The sequence below is a fragment of the Arvicanthis niloticus genome, chromosome 12, assembly GCF_011762505.2.
Source record: "Arvicanthis niloticus isolate mArvNil1 chromosome 12, mArvNil1.pat.X, whole genome shotgun sequence".
NCBI classification, from domain to species: domain Eukaryota; kingdom Metazoa; phylum Chordata; class Mammalia; order Rodentia; family Muridae; genus Arvicanthis; species Arvicanthis niloticus.
In genome coordinates, this window is record NC_047669.1 from 6,411,001 (window position 1) to 6,431,249 (window position 20,249).

The following is a 20,249-nucleotide window of genomic DNA, read 5'->3' on the forward strand; positions in this document are numbered from 1 at the left end:
TCAAATGGTATTTCCTTCCATTACTAACCAAGATAAACTAAAGACATAAACAATATGACACTGTGCTTTTGAATAGATACTCTGTTCTCCCAGTTTCAAATTTGTAGCAGTACAGCACATTTCTCACACATTGGAATCCAGATGCTTAAGAAGGACTAGAAAGGCATTATGTCAGATTACAAACCAGGCCAGTGTCTGATCACACAACTTTTCCCCTTTTACTGACTTTGACAATCAAGCAGAAAAAAATGTTTATCTCAAGTGGTATTATTTCACCTTCTTTATTTGTGCAAGAGGAGATAAAACTAAGATAAACTCTCCAACATGTTTTGTTTACTTTCTCTGTGTGTTGGGGGTGGTAGTGGTGATGGATTATGTTCTATGTTGTGTGTATTCACGTGTGTGTGCCCAGGAAATGGTGTCCGATCCCCTGGATCTGCCTGCTGGAAATAGAACCTGGGTCGTCTATAAGAGTAGCAAGCGCTCCTGACTGTTAAGCAGCTCTCCAGCCCTATATTTACTTTTTTTTTTTTTTCTTTTTTGAGACAAGATCACATTACACACGAGAAAGGTGCAATGTACAGTAGACGTGGCATTGGCTACTGTGGGTGCACAGAGGCACACAGAGATAAATTGTGGACAGATTTAAATCACAAAGTGTGACGTTTAGCCCGACTCTTAAGGATTCATTGATGATCCATTAAAAGGATTGATTGGTGATATTTTCAGAAGTTTGGCATGTGGTTTGGGGAACTCTGAAATGATGCAGACCCTTGGATAAATGGTAATGATGGAAAACAAAAGGAAGGGTGGGAATGAGAGACCCTTTGGAAGTCCCAGTTGGACTTCACAGTTAATTACATGTCGCAAGAAGAGTTTGTAATTGTTCATTAAAAGAAATGTGGATGTGAAATGCAAAGCTTGATTAACAAACGTTTCTAATATACTTCACAATACACAGGGATGGTTCTGCATGTAAGCCACTTACTAAATGTCATGTGTATTGTTTCAGCTGTCAGGTAAAGGTATTGCCCTACCAGTAGCCACGGAAAATGTTGAGGAAGCTCTTTGAGCTCAGTTGTCTTGGGTACTTTTCTAGCTACCGTAGGTGCTAGAACAATAAGTCTTGCCTTCAGAGAGCTCACGCTGCTGACCTTACCTAGTGTTGCACTTACACGGCTTTATTACTTTATCATCAAAGAGCTCATTGTTGACTGAACAAAACAGAAAAAACCTTACTCCCACAGGTATGGTAAAGACTTGTTCTTTCAAGGGGGTGGAAAGGGGAAAAAAAGGTCTTTCTAGACATAGCACAGATACACAGTAGAGAACACAAATACACAGTATGCCTGTGCAATTAAAATGTCATTGAAGGAAACATAACAGAAAGGCTCTGTAATGCCACAGTAGTCGGAGGGGTACTAAAAAATTAAACAGGCTCAGAGAACTGAGCTAAATACACTGTAGTTACAGCTGTCTAGGCCTTGAATGAGAGAGATTCTCTAATTTAACAGAGCAGAGAAACATTTTCTTTCGACTTGCTAATTCAGATTCTTCTCCCTGTATTTACACACAGGTGTATGTTGTTGGCGGCTATGATGGGCAAAGCAGACTCAGCAGTGTAGAGTGCTACGACTCCTTCTCAAATCGCTGGACAGAAGTCGCTCCCCTGAAGGAAGCAGTGAGCTCTCCTGCAGTGACAAGCTGTATAGGAAAGTTGTTTGTGATTGGGGGAGGACCTGATGATAATACTTGTTCTGATAAGGTAATCCGTATGCTTAGAGAGACTACCCATGCCATGTACAAAAGGGAGAAACGGGTGGTCTCTTGAGTAGATAGATAGCTAGGTCACTAAGTGTGAGGGATCTTTTAAAAATTGTCTGGTATTCTGTTCTTTGAAGGGAAAAGCATTCAATCCCAAATTGCCACAGTGATACCGCAATGTGTAACAAATGGGATTAAACCTTTTTGAAATGAGCTAATCTCAAGGTTAGACTTTACTGTCATCTACAGCATTTAAAACCTACATGCATCACAAAAAATAAGCAAAGGTTAAGGCACTAATTAATTATACTGCTTCCAACTAGGTCATTTGCTTTAAACCTTTGAAAGGAACAAAAAAAGAGAAAAGATTGCCTATATAGTGTGAAGAGAGGATGGCCCAAAGCAGCAGCAGTCCATCCAGCTCTGGGGCAGAAGAGCATGAGCCATTCTGCCATTTCAGTAGACATGATGTTTACTCTAGGGAAGAGTAGCCGATGGCTCGTTGGCTTAGCAGTGATAATGAAATGTGCAGTCAATCTATTTTCTTACATCAATGTTAATATATCATCAAATGTTAAGGAACCAGTGAGTTGGAAACTTGATGATCTGAGTTAAGTCCCCAGATCCTGTAATAATAGGAGAGCAGCAACCCTGCAGGTTGTCTGACCCCTGACCTTCACATGGGCACTGTGGCAGTACATACAGAAAGTCACTTATTACAGTTTGTTGAGAATTTATGGTAATTAAAAGTATATTAAAATGAGTTTGCCTGCTGCTCTTTTGAGGTAAGGACTCCCTAAAAGCATAAAGAAATTATATTCAGATTGAGACATGATTAATTTACATGAAACAATTTCAGAGAAACTTAAGACTTTAGGGTACATAAGTCAACCTGGATGCCATTCTTCTTGAAAACAAAAAAAGTGTGTATTTTGTTACTGTCTTATGTTTGATGGTAAAAAGTTAGCCTTTCTTTAATTTTTTTTCCAAAGGAGTTTTATCCTTGACAAAAAAGCAGTAATTTTCCTAATACATGGATTTTATTAATCAGAGTAACCTCATTTAATTCTTTGAATTAACGTGATTTAATTTTTAACGATGTTTCTATATATTGACAGATTTTTAAAGCAAATTTACATGTTTGTTTAGACATTTTGTTCCATATTTTTCTTTATTATTAGGTCCAGTCTTATGACCCAGAGACCAATTCTTGGCTACTTCGTGCAGCTATCCCCATCGCCAAGAGGTGCATAACAGCCGTCTCTCTAAACAACCTGATATATGTAGCTGGTGGACTGACCAAGGCGGTGTATTGCTATGACCCCGTTGAAGACTACTGGATGCATGTACAAAACACATTCAGCCGTCAGGTAAGAGCATGGAGAGCCCAGACAGACATACAGGAGGGAACAAGTGACATGATTATTTACTGGAACCTCACTCTTCAAATATTTCATATTTTTTAAAATTTCCTCCTAAGGAATTGCTTTTATTTATTTTTGTTTTTGTGGTGCTGAGATTGGGTCCAGAGCCTCATGAACGTTAGGTATAAACACTCTACATTGAACTACATGCTCTGCCCCAAGGACTAGCTTTAGTAAACTTTCTTCCTTTTCAGTAACCCAACAAGAAGTATCCATTATATTTAGGCTTTTGGTTTAAAAAAATTTAACCTTCACCTTTTTTTAGAATTTCATTCCAGTCTTCCTACCCTTTCTCCTTATATTTCAGAAGAGGAGAGAAGGTGGTTCTCTGTTTATGGTTTTACTAATTGTTTTGTTATAAAGGAAATGGTTGTGTTCAGACCTCATTCATCCACACTTTCCACCTGAAGCCCCAACTCCCCTTTATCTCTGCTGTTTGAGAGAGGCTCCCAGCTTGTGGGTCTCAGCTTTGCTTACTTTCCTTTTATTACCAAAATGCTGCTCCCAGTGCTGGAATTTTGTCTCTCCTCATACCAGTAAAGATGCTGTAGAGGGGGAGAGCACAGTTGAGGTAGCATGTTAGTATGTGAACAGGAATGGGAGTGCCCAGAGAGACCAGGAGACAGGCCAGTGCCCTGCAGTTTCAGTTACAGCTGGCTGTCAGCTGCCTGATGGGGGTGCTGGAAACCGAACTCTGTAAGTAGAAACAGTCCTCTGGAAGTAAGGGAAGTGTTCTTAACCAATGAGCCAGCCACCTCTCCAGCCTGCTTTCCCAAAACGTATTCATGTATTCCTTCCTTCCATCCATTCATCTATCTTTCCATTCATCTTTCTTTCCTTCCTTCCTTCCTTCCTTCCTTCCTTCCTTCCTTCCTTCCTTCCTTCCTTCTGTCTATCCATCTGTCCTGTCTCTGTCTCTTGCTTGCTTGCTTGCTTGCTTGCTTTAACTTGTTGATTATATTTTGTCTTTCTTAGTTTGATTAGTTGGCTAGATTTTTGCTTGCCTTCCTTCCTTCCTCCTGTCTATCTATCTGCGGTCTTTCTCCCTCCCTCCCTCCCTCTCTCTCTCTCTCTTTTTATCTCTTTCTTTCCTTCATTCAGCTTGTTGGCTGTATTTTGTCTTTCTAGTTTGATTAGATGGTGTGGCAGGAAATTTCCTGTTCAATCTATTTAAATATTAGTGCAGGAGGAGGCCTGTGATTGGACATGGAAAAGGGAGGCGGAGCTAAGAGTTGCACAGGGGGGGGGAGGGGGGGAGAGACACAGAGAGAGAGAGAGAGAGAGAGAGAGAGAGAGAGAGAGAGAGAGAGAGAGAGAGAAAGGGAAAGAGGAGAGGAGGAAGGAGCCAAGATGGAGACAGAAGGACAGGATGATTAAGAACCAGTATGGCTTTAAGTAGCCACAGTTAGTTATGAATATCTTATAAGGTTAGAATAATTGTGATAACTTGTCTAATTTAGTTTGGCAGCTTGTATCATTATCAGTTGAACCAGGAATTATTGTGTGAACATCTTGTGAATTTAGAATTTATTCATATGTAAATCTGACTTGTTAATTATAAGCTTCTAGAGTTTTGTTTCTACCAGGCAAATGGGTGGTGTTGTGGTGGCTGACTGCAGGGTGGACAGTCGTTGCATGGGGCTGGCGTGGCAGTGAAGGGAACACGGGAGCTCCGGCCCTGCCAGAGAGTTGGCGGGCAGACAGTAGCCTGTCGGAATTGTGCCAGGACAGAGAGTGGCCAGCAGTAGTTCGAGAAGTTTAATACTTCCCACAAGTTGGCTAGATTTTTGCTTGCCTTCCTTCCTTCCTTTTCTTTCTTTTCTCCTTCCTTTTTCTCCTCGTCCTCCTCCTCCTCTTTTTTTTTTTTCCAATGGGGTCTTACTCTGTAAGTTACTCCTCTGTTACTCCCTGGCTGGCATGGGAGTAACAGATCTGTTTTCCTCACCCTCCACAGTTCTGCATGCCCAGTCTCCAAAGACAAAATTCTTAAAAGTCACTAGTAGTCATTTCTTTGTTTTTAATCTCTTTTTTTCCTCTTAAGTCTTTATGAGTGTTACTTCGGCCTCTTTCTCATGACATAACTCTAGTTTATTCCTGACTTACTTCATTTGCTGCTTACAGTTGATCTTGTTTCAAGTCTCTGTTTTCACTGGCTGTGTGGCAGTGCCTGTGGTGCACCAAAGTTCAGACTTACAGAGGAATTGCTTGCTCCTCTCATGCTGTCTCTAACTTGACGTCCCAGAATCCTTAACGAAGTTTTTTTTTCACTGTCTCTAAAAGAGAGAAGCACACACATTGAAGCTGTCCTTAGAGTTCTGTCCTTCTCCACCTTGTCTGGCTTCTCTGCATCAGTTTGCTACCAGTCACATTTCACTGTGTCCCTTAATGAGCACCTCTAAAGCTCACCACTTCCTTCTGATGTCGCATCTTTGCTTTGTTCTTAGCCAAAAGGCCAAGAAGGGATTGCTTTATTTTCTCTCTCTCTCTCTCTCTCTCTCTGTCTCTCTCTCTGTCTCTCTCTCTCTCTCTCTCTCTCTGTGTGTCTCTCTCTCTCTCAGTGTGTGTGTGTGTGTGTGTGTGTGTGTGTGTGTATTTCTCTATCTCTGTCGATTGTCAACTCTCTATGCTGAGTGCTGGAATTAAAAGCATGTATCATCACTGTAAGCTGTGGTGCTTTTTTAAAACATTTATTTGTGCGTGTGTGTGTCTCAGAGCACATGTGGAGGTCAGAGGACATGTAGGATTTCACCATGTGGGTCCTGGAATGGAACACAGAAGTTCCACACAAGCATCTTTTACCCAGAAACCCATTTACCAGGTCCCCCTTATGGTTTGGTGTGTGTGTACATACTTGTGTATGCGTGCCATATGTGTGCATGCCATGTGTATAAGTGCCCCCAGATACCAGAAAGAGAGTTGGATCCCTTAGAATGGCTGCTGGAAGTTGACCTTGGGTCCTCTGGAACAGCAGCAAGCAGTCTTAACCACTAAGCCGACTCTTTACCATGCCTTGTATTGTTTTTTGTTTGTTTGTTTGTTTGTTTTATTTTAGATTTAATTTTTATTTATGGATCTGTGTAAATGGATGCCATATGTATGCAGGTGCCCTTAGAGACCAGAAAAGGGCATCAGATCTGGAGCTGGAGCCACAGGCAGTTGAACTGCCCAGTGTGGGTGCTGGGAACCGAACTTGCGTCCTCTAGAAGAACAGCAGATGCTCTTAAACACAATGCCATCTCCAGCCCTTGCCCTGGTTTTTAATCTTTATTTCCTATACTAGAACAAAAGCCTTGTCTGTCTGTCATGCCCTTCACATCTCAGCCTCTGTTACTAACAGTTCATCTTACTGTTCACTTTATTCATGTAAATATCAACACTCAAACATACAACAGGAGTTGGGCAAAAGGTAGATTTGCTTAGATTACATCTCCCTTTCTCATACTGTGTTAAAGCATGTTGATGTTTTTTCAGTTTATTGTCAAATCCTTTATCTTCAACAGTTAATTGGTTTTTTGTTTGTTTTTTTTATACATTTGGTTAAACAGGAAAACTGTGGTATGTCTGTTTGTAATGGTAAAATCTATATCCTGGGTGGAAGACGGGAAAATGGAGAAGCCACAGATACTGTTCTCTGTTACGATCCTGCGACAAGTATCATCACAGGAGTGGCTGCAATGCCCAGACCAGTATCCTACCATGGCTGTGTAACTATTCATAGATACAATGAGAAATGCTTTAAGCTCTAACTAAACCCAGGATACCTCACACAGAAGCCAACGCCAATCCAAGAGGAAAGTTTTAAAAATTACCACATGAGAATACAACTCCTTTGGGCCATATGCAAAAAGAAAGAAAGAATCCTGATGCCTTTCTGACCCAAAATACCAATATTTCAATCTGTCATAAATCCTTTCCTGTAATGGGGGAGGGAGGGTGCTGGTTATACTGAGGCCAGTGCTCACCTTTATCCCAGCACCCAGAAGGAAGATTTCTATACGTTTGAACCCAGCCTGGTCTATACAACAAGTTCTAGGCCAGCAAGGGCTACACAATAGGACCTTGTCTTTTTTTTTTTTTTTTTTTTTTTAAACATAATAATTTGGCCTATGATTATACTTTGGCATTTTTGAGAAATTATGTGGGGTAGGCAGTAATGCCCAGTGTAAACTTCTTAGGGATTTGTGAACCGTCTTTCAGGAATGTGTTTTTTTTTTTTTTTTTTTTGTCAATTATGTAGAGAATACTGCATGACTGAAGCTTCATTTAGATTGAATTGCCTGATGGTAAAAATGTTTAGAATTCATTGTGAGAGGAAGAAATGAGTTTGTTTGTTTGTTCGTTTTAACAATTTATCTAACTTTATGTGTGTTGGTGGAAGGGGATCAGATCCCTTAGAACTGGAGTTACGGACAGTTGTGACCTGCCATGTGGGTGCTGGGAATTGAACCCTGGTCCTTGGGAGAAATGACAGTGCTCTTACTCACTGAGCCATCTCTTCAGCCTCAAAAAATGAATAAAACACCAAATTTTATGACTTTATAGACTGTTCTCTGATATTAAATACTTTTTGTGAGCTTATGTAGGAGATATGAAAGTTAGGAAATTTAAATTATATATTAGTCCCTAAGAAAAAATAAAATAACTATTGAAGAAAAAAAATGTGATGCACTTTGGTTCTCAGGGTATTTAATGAATCAGTCTATGAGTCCACTAAAGAAGTTCTTCCCTTTAAACTAACACTCGAGTTGAAATCCTTTTTACAGAGCCAGGCATGTGTCTGTGTCCAAGATCTGTTTCCCAGGCATGGTAGTACACACCTGTATCCAGGGTCTGGAACGTGCATCAAAAGAAACCAAATGGGCTGAAGAGATGGTTCAGTGTTTAAGAACACTTACTTGCACTCGCAGAGAACCCAGGCTTGGTTCCCACCTGTATCAGGTGGCTCACAAATTTCTGCAATTCTAGTCAGGAAATCTAACACCTTCTGGCCTCCTGGGCATCTACAAGCATGTGGTGCACATTAAATTCACACAGGCACACATGTATGTAAAAGAAATATATCTTAAGACAAAACTGCATTTTGCAATACTGCTGTAAGAAAGAACAGGTTTGCTCCCTACCCAGCCCACAGAGTCTGACCTTCCTAGTGATGCTTTATGAGGGCCTCTCCGAGGCCTTGTAAGCAGTTACCAGTCTAGGAGTGTTGACTGATCCTTAAGCTCCTCCAGCAGAGGTCACGCTTCTCAGTGGGGCCACTCATGTGTAACTCTGACCAGCAGCAGTTCTGGTCTCCAGAGAGAAATCTCTTGTTTTGGAGAGCTCTTTTATTTGTATAAAATACTGATCAACATTTTCAGATTTCTACTAAAATTTTCCCTCTAAGTTTTTCACCTCCATTTTATAAAAGCAGTTTTCAAAAGGAAATGTGAATTTTTTCTTAGAAATATAAGTGAATACAGCAAGAATTAGCACAACTAATTATTGTAGCTTATGTGTGGACAGATAATGATTTACAATGCCCTAGGCTGCATTAGGTGGCTTGCTGTGTAACTTTCCAGTCTCCCACTATAATATACTCCTTGTTGATGACAGTAGTGTCTTTAGATTTCTGTTCAAATTAAGGCAGTCACCAGAAGTCTAGCATTGGCAAACAACTTCTTCCTCATCTTAGGATAATACAAACATTTTTTAAGAGTCATGCTTAATTGGAATCTAAATTCTGAGAAAAATGCAAAAAAATACACTTAGGAAATTGTTTTCAAGTCATAAATTTTAAGTGATATGACATAGCTATAGAAGCAGTTCAGAAGACAGTCATCTGCTGGTTAAGAAACATGTATGTATAACTGAGGGTGTTTGTACTGTAATTTTATAGTAAATATCTGCATTATACTTTTGTTAGAGAATGGAAATTGTTTAGTTCAGAAATTATTAACAGTGTAGTGTATGAACAAAGGTGTTTTATAAATGCTTGGATTCAACAAACGATAATTGTTATTCTCATGTATATTTGTAAGATCATGTCCATTCATAAATACATCATATAAAAGACTTGGTCAAAGTAAGTTTGTATTAGTATTTTTGTCTGTTGTAAAAGTATTATCTACTTGTATCTTATAATGTTTATCTTTCATATATCCTCATGTTTATTTTAGTAAATTGGACAAAAATCCTGAAAATCAGAATTTGTTTAAACAAATTAATTTTTCTTTGTTGCTAATTATATTAAAAGTCAGCAGAAAGTAGCCAAATCCTAGAAAGTTAACTTTTAAAAGCTACCCAGTTGATATATTAACTTCCTTTAATTACTTACCTTTGCTAATTCTTGATAATGGTGGTAAGCCCTGGTTTAAGAAAAATAATTCTTTTTTTTAATAATAATTAATATGTGTATTAAAAGGGTTATATCAACCATTTTGGAGTCAGGTTATCTTCATTCTGTCATCCCATAATTGGCATATTTTCTTTTGATATGTGATGTTTATATGAGCCTCTAAGTTAGTGTGTGTATGTGTTTATTTATAGATAATGTGGTTGTGTACATATATCACAAACACCCAATGATTTTTGTAGTTTAATTGTCAGAATATATAAAGTAAAAAATTAGTCAGAGATATATAAAGTAAAAGATTAGTTGATCATGTAGAATTCAATTGCATAAGACTAAATTTGAACATTTCTATAGTACTCTTTATTGTTGAGACAAGATCTCTGTAGCCTGTGCTAGCCTCAAACTCTTGGCAATTCTTTGCCTTCTGAGAGCTGCAGTTAGAAGTGGAAGCCAGCACCCATTTTCTAAAATAATCATTTCATCTGAAAGTGCAATCTGGTCATAAGGATCTGTGCATCTGTGTAGCAGCAGTGTCACAAGGTCAGAACGCAGACCTCGAGAGACGTTTGCAAACATCACTTGTGGCTGTTCTGTCGGAAAGGACGTATGTTTTGTGGATCAACAGAAACTTACAATTGGTTTTTGTGAACATTTTTTATGAACTTACAGCCTCCTCCAAGTCTTCTCCATGTACTCCACAAGGTGGCCTGACTTCCTCCCTTTCTACTGTGCTATCTCCACACCGACTTGACTAACAGATAGGAATTGGAGTTTCAGTAGTCACTTTTCATACGTGATTGGGATCCAGGTGTTTACTCCATTTGAATCAGGTTTAAAACAACACAAATGCTCAGGGAGTGCATCAGCTTGTCTGTGTTGCCCGTCAGGGTGTGCAAAGTGCTCGCACCTGGAAACCATTCACTTGATGGCTCTAAACTAAAATGTTTCGGAAACTTCACATAGCAGAGGTTGAACATCCATTCTGCTTGGAAGGATGACAGTGCTTTGTGAACTGACACATTTTCCTGGTGAATATGAATTGTTTCTGTGTCTGCTGTCAGACTCTCATTTTGAAACTCAGGAAAGACAAAGGTGGGTTTTCTACTTTTATTGGTGTCCAAACCAGGTGTGCGCTGCTTTTTCCTGATTTGACAGTAGAGTTTTAAAAATCACTCTGAGAGCCCATACAGGAAGAGAGAAAGGGAGTTGAATTTTTTGTGTGTGCCTTTAACGTCTTTAGGTTTATGTGGGAAAAGATACATCCTATAGACTTCATGTGGTACCAAGTAATAAGATAATGTCCAGAAGCTTCCTGTGGACTGCCTCATAGTCAACCCAAGATGTTACTAGTTAAAATGGTTTAGTCATGCTACAGTTAGTGGTACATAGCTGGCTGTGGTGGCAGTGTCTGTAATTCCAGCCCTTGGGAGGTGGGGCAAGAGGATCAGGAAAGTTCCAGGACAGCCATGGCAACACAGCCAGTTTGAGGTCATCCTTGGCCATATGAAATCCCATGTGAGAAACAGTAATGGAGTTGACTGGCATTATGTAGAAAGATGGAATGATATCATCTCACACATTATGTTAGGTAAACAATTCATCAAACCACATAACCAACATGAAAATTCATCATACCATGTAACCAGAATGAAGCAGCTTGGCTGACCTGTGATGCCATAGGTCTGACTGGCTAAGTATGCTTACTGCCACATCTAGTGGTAGGCATCAAACACCACTTCCAGGAGTATAAACTAATAATACCAGAGATGTTTCAAAATGTTTTAGATATATTAAAGTGTTTTATTTGTAAGCGGGTTGGGGAGATGGTTCTGCGGTTAGGAGCAAGCACTAACATTCGCTGCTCTAGCAGAGGATCTGGCTTGGGTTCCAAGCACCCTCACTCTGGCTAACAAGTGTCTGTAACTCTAGTTCCCGAAGTTCCAATACCCTGTGGCCTCCACAGGCACACATGGTGCATGTACATTATATGTAAACTGTCATAGTAGAGGCAAAACATACACATAAAAATAAGTATCATTAAATGTTGTAAATGAACCTTTTACATTTGTGTGATTGCCTTAAATATTAATTGCTAAAGGTGATCATAACATAGAAAGTGAAGTCATAACTATATATTGTTCCAAAGAAGTTTTGTTTTAATGTTCGTGCCTTAAGCTACCCAGTGCCATTTCAGTCTAATAAACCTCAGTATTGGATTTTGAGGGTGTAGTTTTATCTTTTGAGTCAGGGTCATATATACCCCAGGCTGGCCTAGATGGAGTCAGGGTCATATGTAGCCCAGGCTGGCCAAGAACTCTGATTTGCTGAGAATGATCTTGAACTCCAGTCATTCTGTCTGTGTCTCCCAAGTGCTTGGATGACAGCATGTGCCACCATGCTTGGCTGCGTGGGTTTCTGTCTGTGGGCTGGGTGGGTTGGTTGGCTGTTCAGTTGGTGGATTTAATGTGGCCCTGGCAAACCTGGAACGCAGTATATGGCCGGGTTGACCTTGAGCTAGTGGCAGTCCTTCTGCCTCTGTCTGTGAGTACTAGGACTGTAGGCCTGAGCCACCGCTCCCAGCCGTCTTGAAATACTTTAGTGAGTTCCAGCTGCCCGCTTGGCAGAAAGTGAATGTTAAGGTTGTTGCTTGGAGTTTTACATTTTTAATTTTTGGTACCTAGGTGCTTTGTAAAATACTCAGATAAATACCCATTAAGCTCTCATAAAGGTCATTTGAGATAGTGGGAAAAAAAGTATGTGTAGTTATTTCTGTTTGTCATTGTATCAGTAGTTAGTTCTGCTCTTGGCTTTTTCTTGAAAGCGCTTCCTCTTCATCGCCACCCCTTCCTGCAGTGTGTGTCTCTGGGCTAGCTGCGGTAAGGCTTTCAGAACCGCACAGTGTATGTGCTTCACTGTAACTGCCACACACCCTTACTGTATTGCTCAGAGTTTGAATCTTCACAGTGAGAAAAGAATGTTTTCTGTATCCTTGTTCTCAGTTCAGCTGTCTTACAGCAATGCTTATGTTTTTGTTTAATTGCACTTCTTCCATAGTTTAAATTTTTAAAAGTTGTATCTAATGTCTTTTAAACATTACTTGACTATATGGTTACATTAAATTTTGTTTACCAAAAATCCGATGAGTTTTCAGTTTGTTTTTTAAATATACCTAAATGATTGTGTAAAAAGGGACAAGGGGTAAATCAGATGTTTATATCTACCAGAGTAACCATAAAATAACTCAGAACATAAACAAGAAACTAAACTAGTGACTTGAGGAAAGGAAAAGGTGACCGACAAGAATACTAAAGTTGGTGTGTGTTAAGTATGGCCCCTGATGTAGTGGGGTTAAAGTTGAACTATTTGTATGAAGCAGAGCAGAGGTTTAATAAAGATGTGTTAATACAGCTTATCTGTGAGTGTAAGAGAAAGGCATCCAGGAGGGGGGCAGGACACAGACACACCCAAGAGCATGAAAGTTGGCTTCTTTTAAGAGTCACTTAGTATCCATGGAGGCCAGAAAAGGGTATTGGATCTCCTCGAGTTACAGCCGTATGCTGCCGTGTGTGTTCGAGGAATTATACATCGCAACCCTTGAGAGGTAGAAGTTTTCAGAAATGAAGGCTTCTAGCCTGCTCCTGGTTTTTTCTGCTTTACTGTCTGAAGCCATGAAGATCTTGTTCATGGGGGAGGTTCTTTGTATTTGGCACACCCATTCGAACTAAAGGAAATTTGTAAACACTTTTGGACACTGGCTCCTTGTCAAAATTAAATGCTACCCCAGTAAATCCAATCTCCTGGTATATGATGGTACAGGCCTTTAATCTCACTTGGGAAGCAAAGGCAGGTGAATCTCTTTTAAGTTCAAGACCAGCCTACTTTACATATCTAGCTTGCAGCCAGCCATGTCTACACAGTGAAACCCCATCTTAAGAACAAACAAGAAATATGTACCAGTGATTTTAATTATCAGAGGTTGTCCCAAAAATCACGCTCTGTTTGAAAGTTTAGATTTCCTCACAGGGACAAAGGAGAAAATGGTAGTCCATGTGGGAAGTCAAAGACCACTGACAATAAAAAAAAAAATCTGCACTGTACAGAATTGTGCGTTGAGCGCACTTGTTCCTGAATGGGCTGTTAACTTTCCTTTTTAGGTCCTAGGTGGAGGATAGGTTAGAAATGTATGTGATTAAACAGCCTTTGTGACATGATACCAGCTAGAAGTCATGTGAAAGACACTTTTTACTGTTTTAATGTTTTCAAGTTAGTTTTCTCTTTTGTGCATATTTACTAACTTTTTGGATATAGTAAAAGAAGCTTTCTTTAAAAATTTTAATTTGTAACAAAGGTGATTTTTAAAAATAAAGTTTTGAGTCTTTTAAAAAATGAAACCTAGAGAAAGGCAAATAATTATGTATCTCTGCCCTTGTAAGGGATCAAGTAGGTCAGTTCTCACAAGAACAGGTTGACACTACTTAGCTTTGAGTCCATCTCTGGCTTTCCGTGATCTTTCCCTCTCACGCATTCCTCACCATGAGGCTATCTATGATGTAATCAAGGCAGAGCCCCGCCCCAACCCCAGTAAGAACTAATGGATTGCTGGTGCCCTGTCTTCAACCTCTGTAAAGCTATCGGCACAGTAAGACTTACAATTTATTCTGTATAAACTACCCAGGCTATTATTAAGTCTAAATTACCTATTCAGTGTCCAATAAGAGCTGAGTATGGAGGCACACAACTTCAATCCCAGCACCCAGAAGCAGAGCCAGGCAGATCTCTGACTTCAAGACCAACCAGGCATACATAGCCAGTTCTAGACCAGCTAGAGTTCTATAATGAGGCCCTGTCTTTTTTTTTTAAAGGTAGCAGGCAGTGGTGGTGCACACCTTTAATCCCAGCACTCATGAGCCAGAGGCAGGTGGATTTCCTTGAGTAAAGTGTACTCTACTGTTTGGTGGAATGTTCTCTAGATATCAAATCTGTTTGATCCGTGCTATCATTTGATTAGTGTATTTCTGGGCTTTGTTGGGAAGACATTAATGGGTGAGAGTTTGGTATTGAAGTCACCCTCTACTGTTGCACTGGGAATATTATGTAACTTTACATTAAAAAGTACTTGGCTGAGCATGGTGGCACATGCCTTTCTTCCCAGGACTTGGGAGGCAGGGAGACCTCTGTGAGTTCAGTAGGATCCAACACCCTCTTCTGGCTTCCAAGAGCACCAGGAGTGCATGTGGTAAACAGGCATATATGCAAGCAAAACACTCATACACTCTTAAAAAAGAAACTCACGTGAAGAGAAAATGGAACATGCCTTTCTTCTGCTCCTCTGCTGTTGACTGGTGAGAGATAGCTTGCTCCTAGCCAGGTTGGGGACTTTTTGAGATATTGGCCTCTCATTTTTATAAAATGTTTATGCATTAACATAGGAAGAAGCCCCACCTCTTCCCGTTGCTTGTTCCTTCTCCATGCTCAGAACTCTTTTCCTTTAGAAAAGCACGTTTTGCGGCACATTTAACATCCATTCCCAAATGTATTAGTTTGCTCCTCTGTTACTGGGATAAAACACTAAACCAAAAACCACTGGGGGAGGAAAGGGTTTATTTCAGCTTATAAACTATAGTCAGTCATTGTACAAAGTCGGGGCAGCGACTCAAGGGAAGACCGGGAAAGCAGAAGCTAAACAGAGCCACAGGAATGCTGCCTACTGACTGCTCAGCTAGCTACCTTAGACAGTCGAGACTTCCCACACACTACCCAAGAACAGAACTGCCCACTGTGCATTGAGCCCTCCCATATCAATCAATAAAATGCCCCCACAGATACGCCCTCGGGCCTGATGGAGCCAAGTTCTCAGTTGAGGGTCTGTCTTTCCAGTTGACTCTAGGTTGTGTCAAGTTGACAAAAACTAGCATACCAACCCTTTCTTGTTTCTTTTTAAAGAAGCTATAAAATTGATTAAATTTCCTATTCTCCTAGCAGCCAGGAGTGTCCATCTGACTCTTAACTGATGTCTAGCTCTTGCATCAAGGCCAGGAACCTATTATCTTCAGATAAATTCCTTATGAGAACTGTTTTCAGTTGCATTTCAATAAGGAGCTTTTGGTCTTAGGCAACCCACTTAGGAATTCTCCCATATAAGAGATAATAAAGGTAGCTAGGTGGTGGTGGCACACACCTTTAATTCCAGAATTCTTTGCTACACAAAAATGCTGGAGAGAAGAGAATGGAGAGAGGAGGGTGGCAGGGGGAGAGAAAGGGAGGGAGGGAGAAAGGAAGGAGAAAAAGAAGACCTGAATTGGCAAGGATGAGGGAAAGGTGAGAAGGGAGGTGGTTAGACAAAATTATAGACAAAAGAAGGCTGGAGCTGGAGATTCCTCAGCTGTTAAGTGCACTGGCAGCTTTTCCAGAGGACTTGGGTTCAATTCCTAGGATTCACATGGCAGCTCAAATGATGTTCAACTCCCGTTCCAAGGGATCAGTGCTCTCTTCTGGTCTACAGGCACACTGGTGGTGCACAAACAAACATGCAGGCAAATAGTCCCATACATACAAAATAATTTTAAAAAGGAAAAGATGAGGCTGATTAGACAGTACAGTGAGTAAAGGAATGACTACTAAGCTTTACATTCTGAATTCAGTCCCCAGGCCCTACATGATAGAAAGAGAACAGATTCCCACAGTCGTACACACACATACAAGATGTTATAAACAACAAACTGATAGAAGGCGTTTGATCCTTTTTGAGACAGGGTTTCATGTAGCTCAAGATGACTATGAATTCCTCCTGCCTCTACCTTCCAAGTGCTGAGATTCTATACCTAAGCCACCATGCTCAGTTCTGTGTAGTGCTAGAAATTGAACCCGGGGTCTTTTGCATGTAAGGGAAGCAATCTATTAACTGAAATATCCCCCCAATTTGGTATATATGGGTCTTGACAGAACATTTAGTTTTTCAGAGATGTCAAACAGTTATAAGCAGTGTCATAAAAGCAAATTAGGTCTGGAGAGATAGTGTAGGGGCCATGCCACCACACAGGCATAAGAACTGGCAAGGTTGATTGACCTCAGATCCTGGGAATCTCAGAGATCTGAGACCAGCAGAAGGGAAGCTGCTCCCTACCTATCTCTGTACCTGCTCTGGAACATGTAACCATGACACCACTGAGAGGACCATGGACAGTCAGTCATGTAAAGTAGCCCCTGGAGTCCACGCAAATAGAGCATCACTGACATCTCAGACTCAGCCAGTGGGAAACATCGACCCCCTAAATCCCACTCCTCAAGGTTTATATAGTCCTTATCCACATTGGACAAAGCACCTAAGTTATTTCACCAGGGCTCATCTGAGAGTGGCTGTCTACTGAGCTGTAACACTTGCGGAAGAGTTCTCTCTCCCAGAGCGCTCACTGCTATATCTTGGACCAGCCTTTCACACCACCTCTGCCACTGGTGCTACCCCAGTAGCTGATGAGAAACCAAGGGCCCTTTGGTGGCTGTTCTTGGTGGACTATATCTGGAACAAACTACAATCCAGAATTGGAAGGCTCACCTCTGATCCTGATCTTGAGGCATAGTGGCTATGAAAAGCTTAGGCCCAGGCAAGGTAGTACACACCCTAATCCAGATCCAGGCGTGTTGGTACACACCTTTAATCTGGGCCACACCTTCTGCTGGAAACTACATAAGGACATTGGAAGAAGGAAGGCTCACCTTCTTCACCTGCTTGCCTTGTGGGACTGAGCAACTGCTAGATCCTTGGACTCCCATTCACAGCTGCAGCTGCTGCTGACCATTGTTGGGGAGTTGGACTACAGACTGTAAGTCATCAACAAATTCCCTTACTGTATAGACTACCCATAAATTCTGTGACTCTAGAGAATCCTGACTAATACAATCCCCCACCCCTACCCCCCCACTCCTGCCTGCTGCCCCTCCCACACAGGCTGCCCAAACCTCCTTGTTTCTCTTTTAAGAATTGTAACACTCATAGCATTCCTGGCCGGACCAGAAACCCATGGAACCTATTCTTCATAGCTCTGCTTTGCCTTCCTCAGTCTTGTTTGGCGAAGAGGTGTCTGACGCCCCAGGGGGAAGCAGACAGACAACAGGAGGACCATTAAGAGCACTGGTGGTTCTTGCAGTTACCCAGGTTTAATTCTTAATATCCACATGATAGCTAATACCTGCCTATAACTCTACTTCCAAGGGATCTGATGCCCTGTTTTGACCTCTGGCCAGCAGTAGACAGGTGATACACAGACATATATGTAGTCAAAACATTTCTATACACAAACATAAAAATATTTAAGAAGCTACTGAGGGTCTAAATTCCCACAGAGTGTGGTAGGTGGCAATCATCAGCACAAGTATCATAAGGGCCACTGCCTTTGGAGAGTTTTGTTTACAAGATGGATGTGTGTGTGTGTGTGTGTGTGTGTGTGTGTGTGTGTGTGTGTGTACACATATATATCTGTGATATCTGTGTGCCATATGTGTGCCTGGTACCCACAGACACTGGATGAGTATTTTAGATGAAACCAGAGTTGTGGATGGTTATTAGCAACCATGTGGGTGCTGAGAACCAAACTCAAGCACCAACATCTTAAGTTTGAGATCTTAAGCATCTCAGACTTAAGATCCTCTGCAAGAGCAGCAAGTGCTCTTAACCACTGAGCCAGCACTCTGACCCTCAAGTTTTTGGTTTTTTTTCAGCCCATGGTAAGGTGTGGATTTTTAAAATCAGCAAATTTTCACACATATACATACAGTTCTCCTTCTTCAGAAGTGCCCAGCCTGTACAAATAGGAGGTTCTAAGCTCTCCAGCTTCCCTTTCCTGCCAATGAGAACCTCATGCAGACAGGTTAGAGGTTTCTGGACTCTCCACCCAGGGCACAACTTCTGACCTGAGTATACCATCACTGGTGAAGCCAGAATAAATCATTAATCCCTTCCCCTGTTGGCCAGCAGTACTCTCTCCTGCATCTGCACATGCTTCCTGACAAGGGAAGTAACAGGATGCTTGACCCACTTCTGTTATCTGAAAATGTGCACATGGCTCTGTACTCACTCTGGCTCCTTGAGTTAGAGGTCATGGGATTCCTGACCACCCTTGCACAACACCTTCTGAATCCTGAGATCAGAGGACACATGAAACAGTTGCTACTGACACCACCCCATAAGCCTGCACCCCAGGCCCGCAACATTTGTGATCATCCCATCTCTACACCCCTGCACTACCAACCTCCCATACCCCACAGACTGCACTGACTCTAGTTATAAAGGACACACACACAGAGAATAATCATAACAGAGCTGAGCCAAGAGCCATGAAGAACAAGGAATACTAAACATTTAAACATATTTAACTCAGATCTTGTCATAAAACCGTCTGACAATCAGTTGGGCAAAGTAACACGAAAGCCAAAAAGGACTGTCTCCTCCAAAAATTACCAATCACATAGAAATGGCCACCAGTGAGACTGACTTAGATGTACTTTCAGACAAAGAATTCAAAAGAACAATTATACATACATTTAAAGATCTTAAAGAGGACATGAATAAATGTGTGAACAAAGTCAAAGAAGGTGTGAATAATCTCCCAATTTATAAGAAAACAACAGGAACCGAATAAAGAAACGAAGGTGAATTCAACATAAAAATATAATTCAACAAAGAGATATGAATACTAAATAAAAACCAAACTGGAATGTAACTGGAAAAAAATCAATAATCCAAATAAAAACTAAATGGAAAGCCTCACGAACAGAATGGATGACTTGGAGGACAGAAGATCGAGGCTTAAGGAAAGTACAGAAAGTCAGTCAGTTAAAATCATTGTTTAGAGAATGAGCTGGAGAGATGGCTCAGTGTTTAAAGTGTTTGCTGCTCTTTCAGAGGACCTGAGTTTAGTTCCCAGGATCCATGTTGGATAGCTCACAGCCACCTGTAACTCCAGTTATAAGGGATCCACCACCGTTTCCTAGGTGCTGAACTCTGTGGGTACCTGCACTCACACATGCACACACCCATACACATAACTGCACTTAAAAGTAAAAAAAGTGAAGTAGAAAAGGAGTATACAAGATCTGGGGGAAACTTTGAGAGACTACAAATTACAAATAACTAAATGACTGAATAAATACATAAAAAATTAAAAACAGTTTATGAATTATGAGACTAAACAAGAATTCCATGCCAAAGGTATAGAAAATATTTTTAGTAAAAATCTTAAAACTTGGGCCAGGTGTGCTGGTACATGCCTTTAATTCCAGCACATAGGAGGCAGAGTCAGGTGAATCTCAGTTTGAGGTCAGCCTAGTCTACAAATTGGGTTTTAGGACAGCCAGAGCTATTACACAGAGAAACCCTGTTTTGGACAAAAAAGGAAGGGGGAAGAAAGAGAGAGGAAGGATTTAGCTAGGCATAGGCAGTGATGGCACACATAGAAACCCTATCTCAGAAAAACAAAAACCAACAAATCTTAAAACTTCCCAGATGTAAGGAAGTAGATGTCCATCAAAGTAAAGGAGGTGAACAAAACATCAAATACACTGGACCAGAAAAGAAATTCCCATGTTATAGTATAGCCCAAACACTAAATATTCAGAAAAAGTGTATTCAAGGTCATAAGTGTATTCAAACTGACAAGCAGGCCATCATAATAGGTTATAAATTTTCTATGAAAACATACAATTTCCTATGGCTTTCTATGGAAAGCCAGAGGGCA

General features: G+C 40.8%; 1 protein-coding gene across 6 annotated transcripts in view; it reads left to right on the plus strand.

Moving 5' to 3' along the window:
• Positions 1–12,654, plus strand: part of Klhl24 (kelch like family member 24) — a 32,538-nt gene extending 19,884 nt beyond the window's left edge. For all 6 annotated transcript variants that reach the window (XM_034514714.2, XM_076942665.1, XM_076942662.1 and 3 more), the window contains 3 exons: positions 1,577–1,765; positions 2,946–3,134; positions 6,734–12,654. In XM_034514714.2, the coding sequence (XP_034370605.1) occupies positions 1,577–1,765; positions 2,946–3,134; positions 6,734–6,934 (579 nt within the window). In that variant the 3' untranslated portion in view covers positions 6,935–12,654. The remainder of the gene's footprint in view (positions 1–1,576; positions 1,766–2,945; positions 3,135–6,733) is intronic.
• Positions 12,655–20,249: the final 7,595 nt, after the last annotated feature.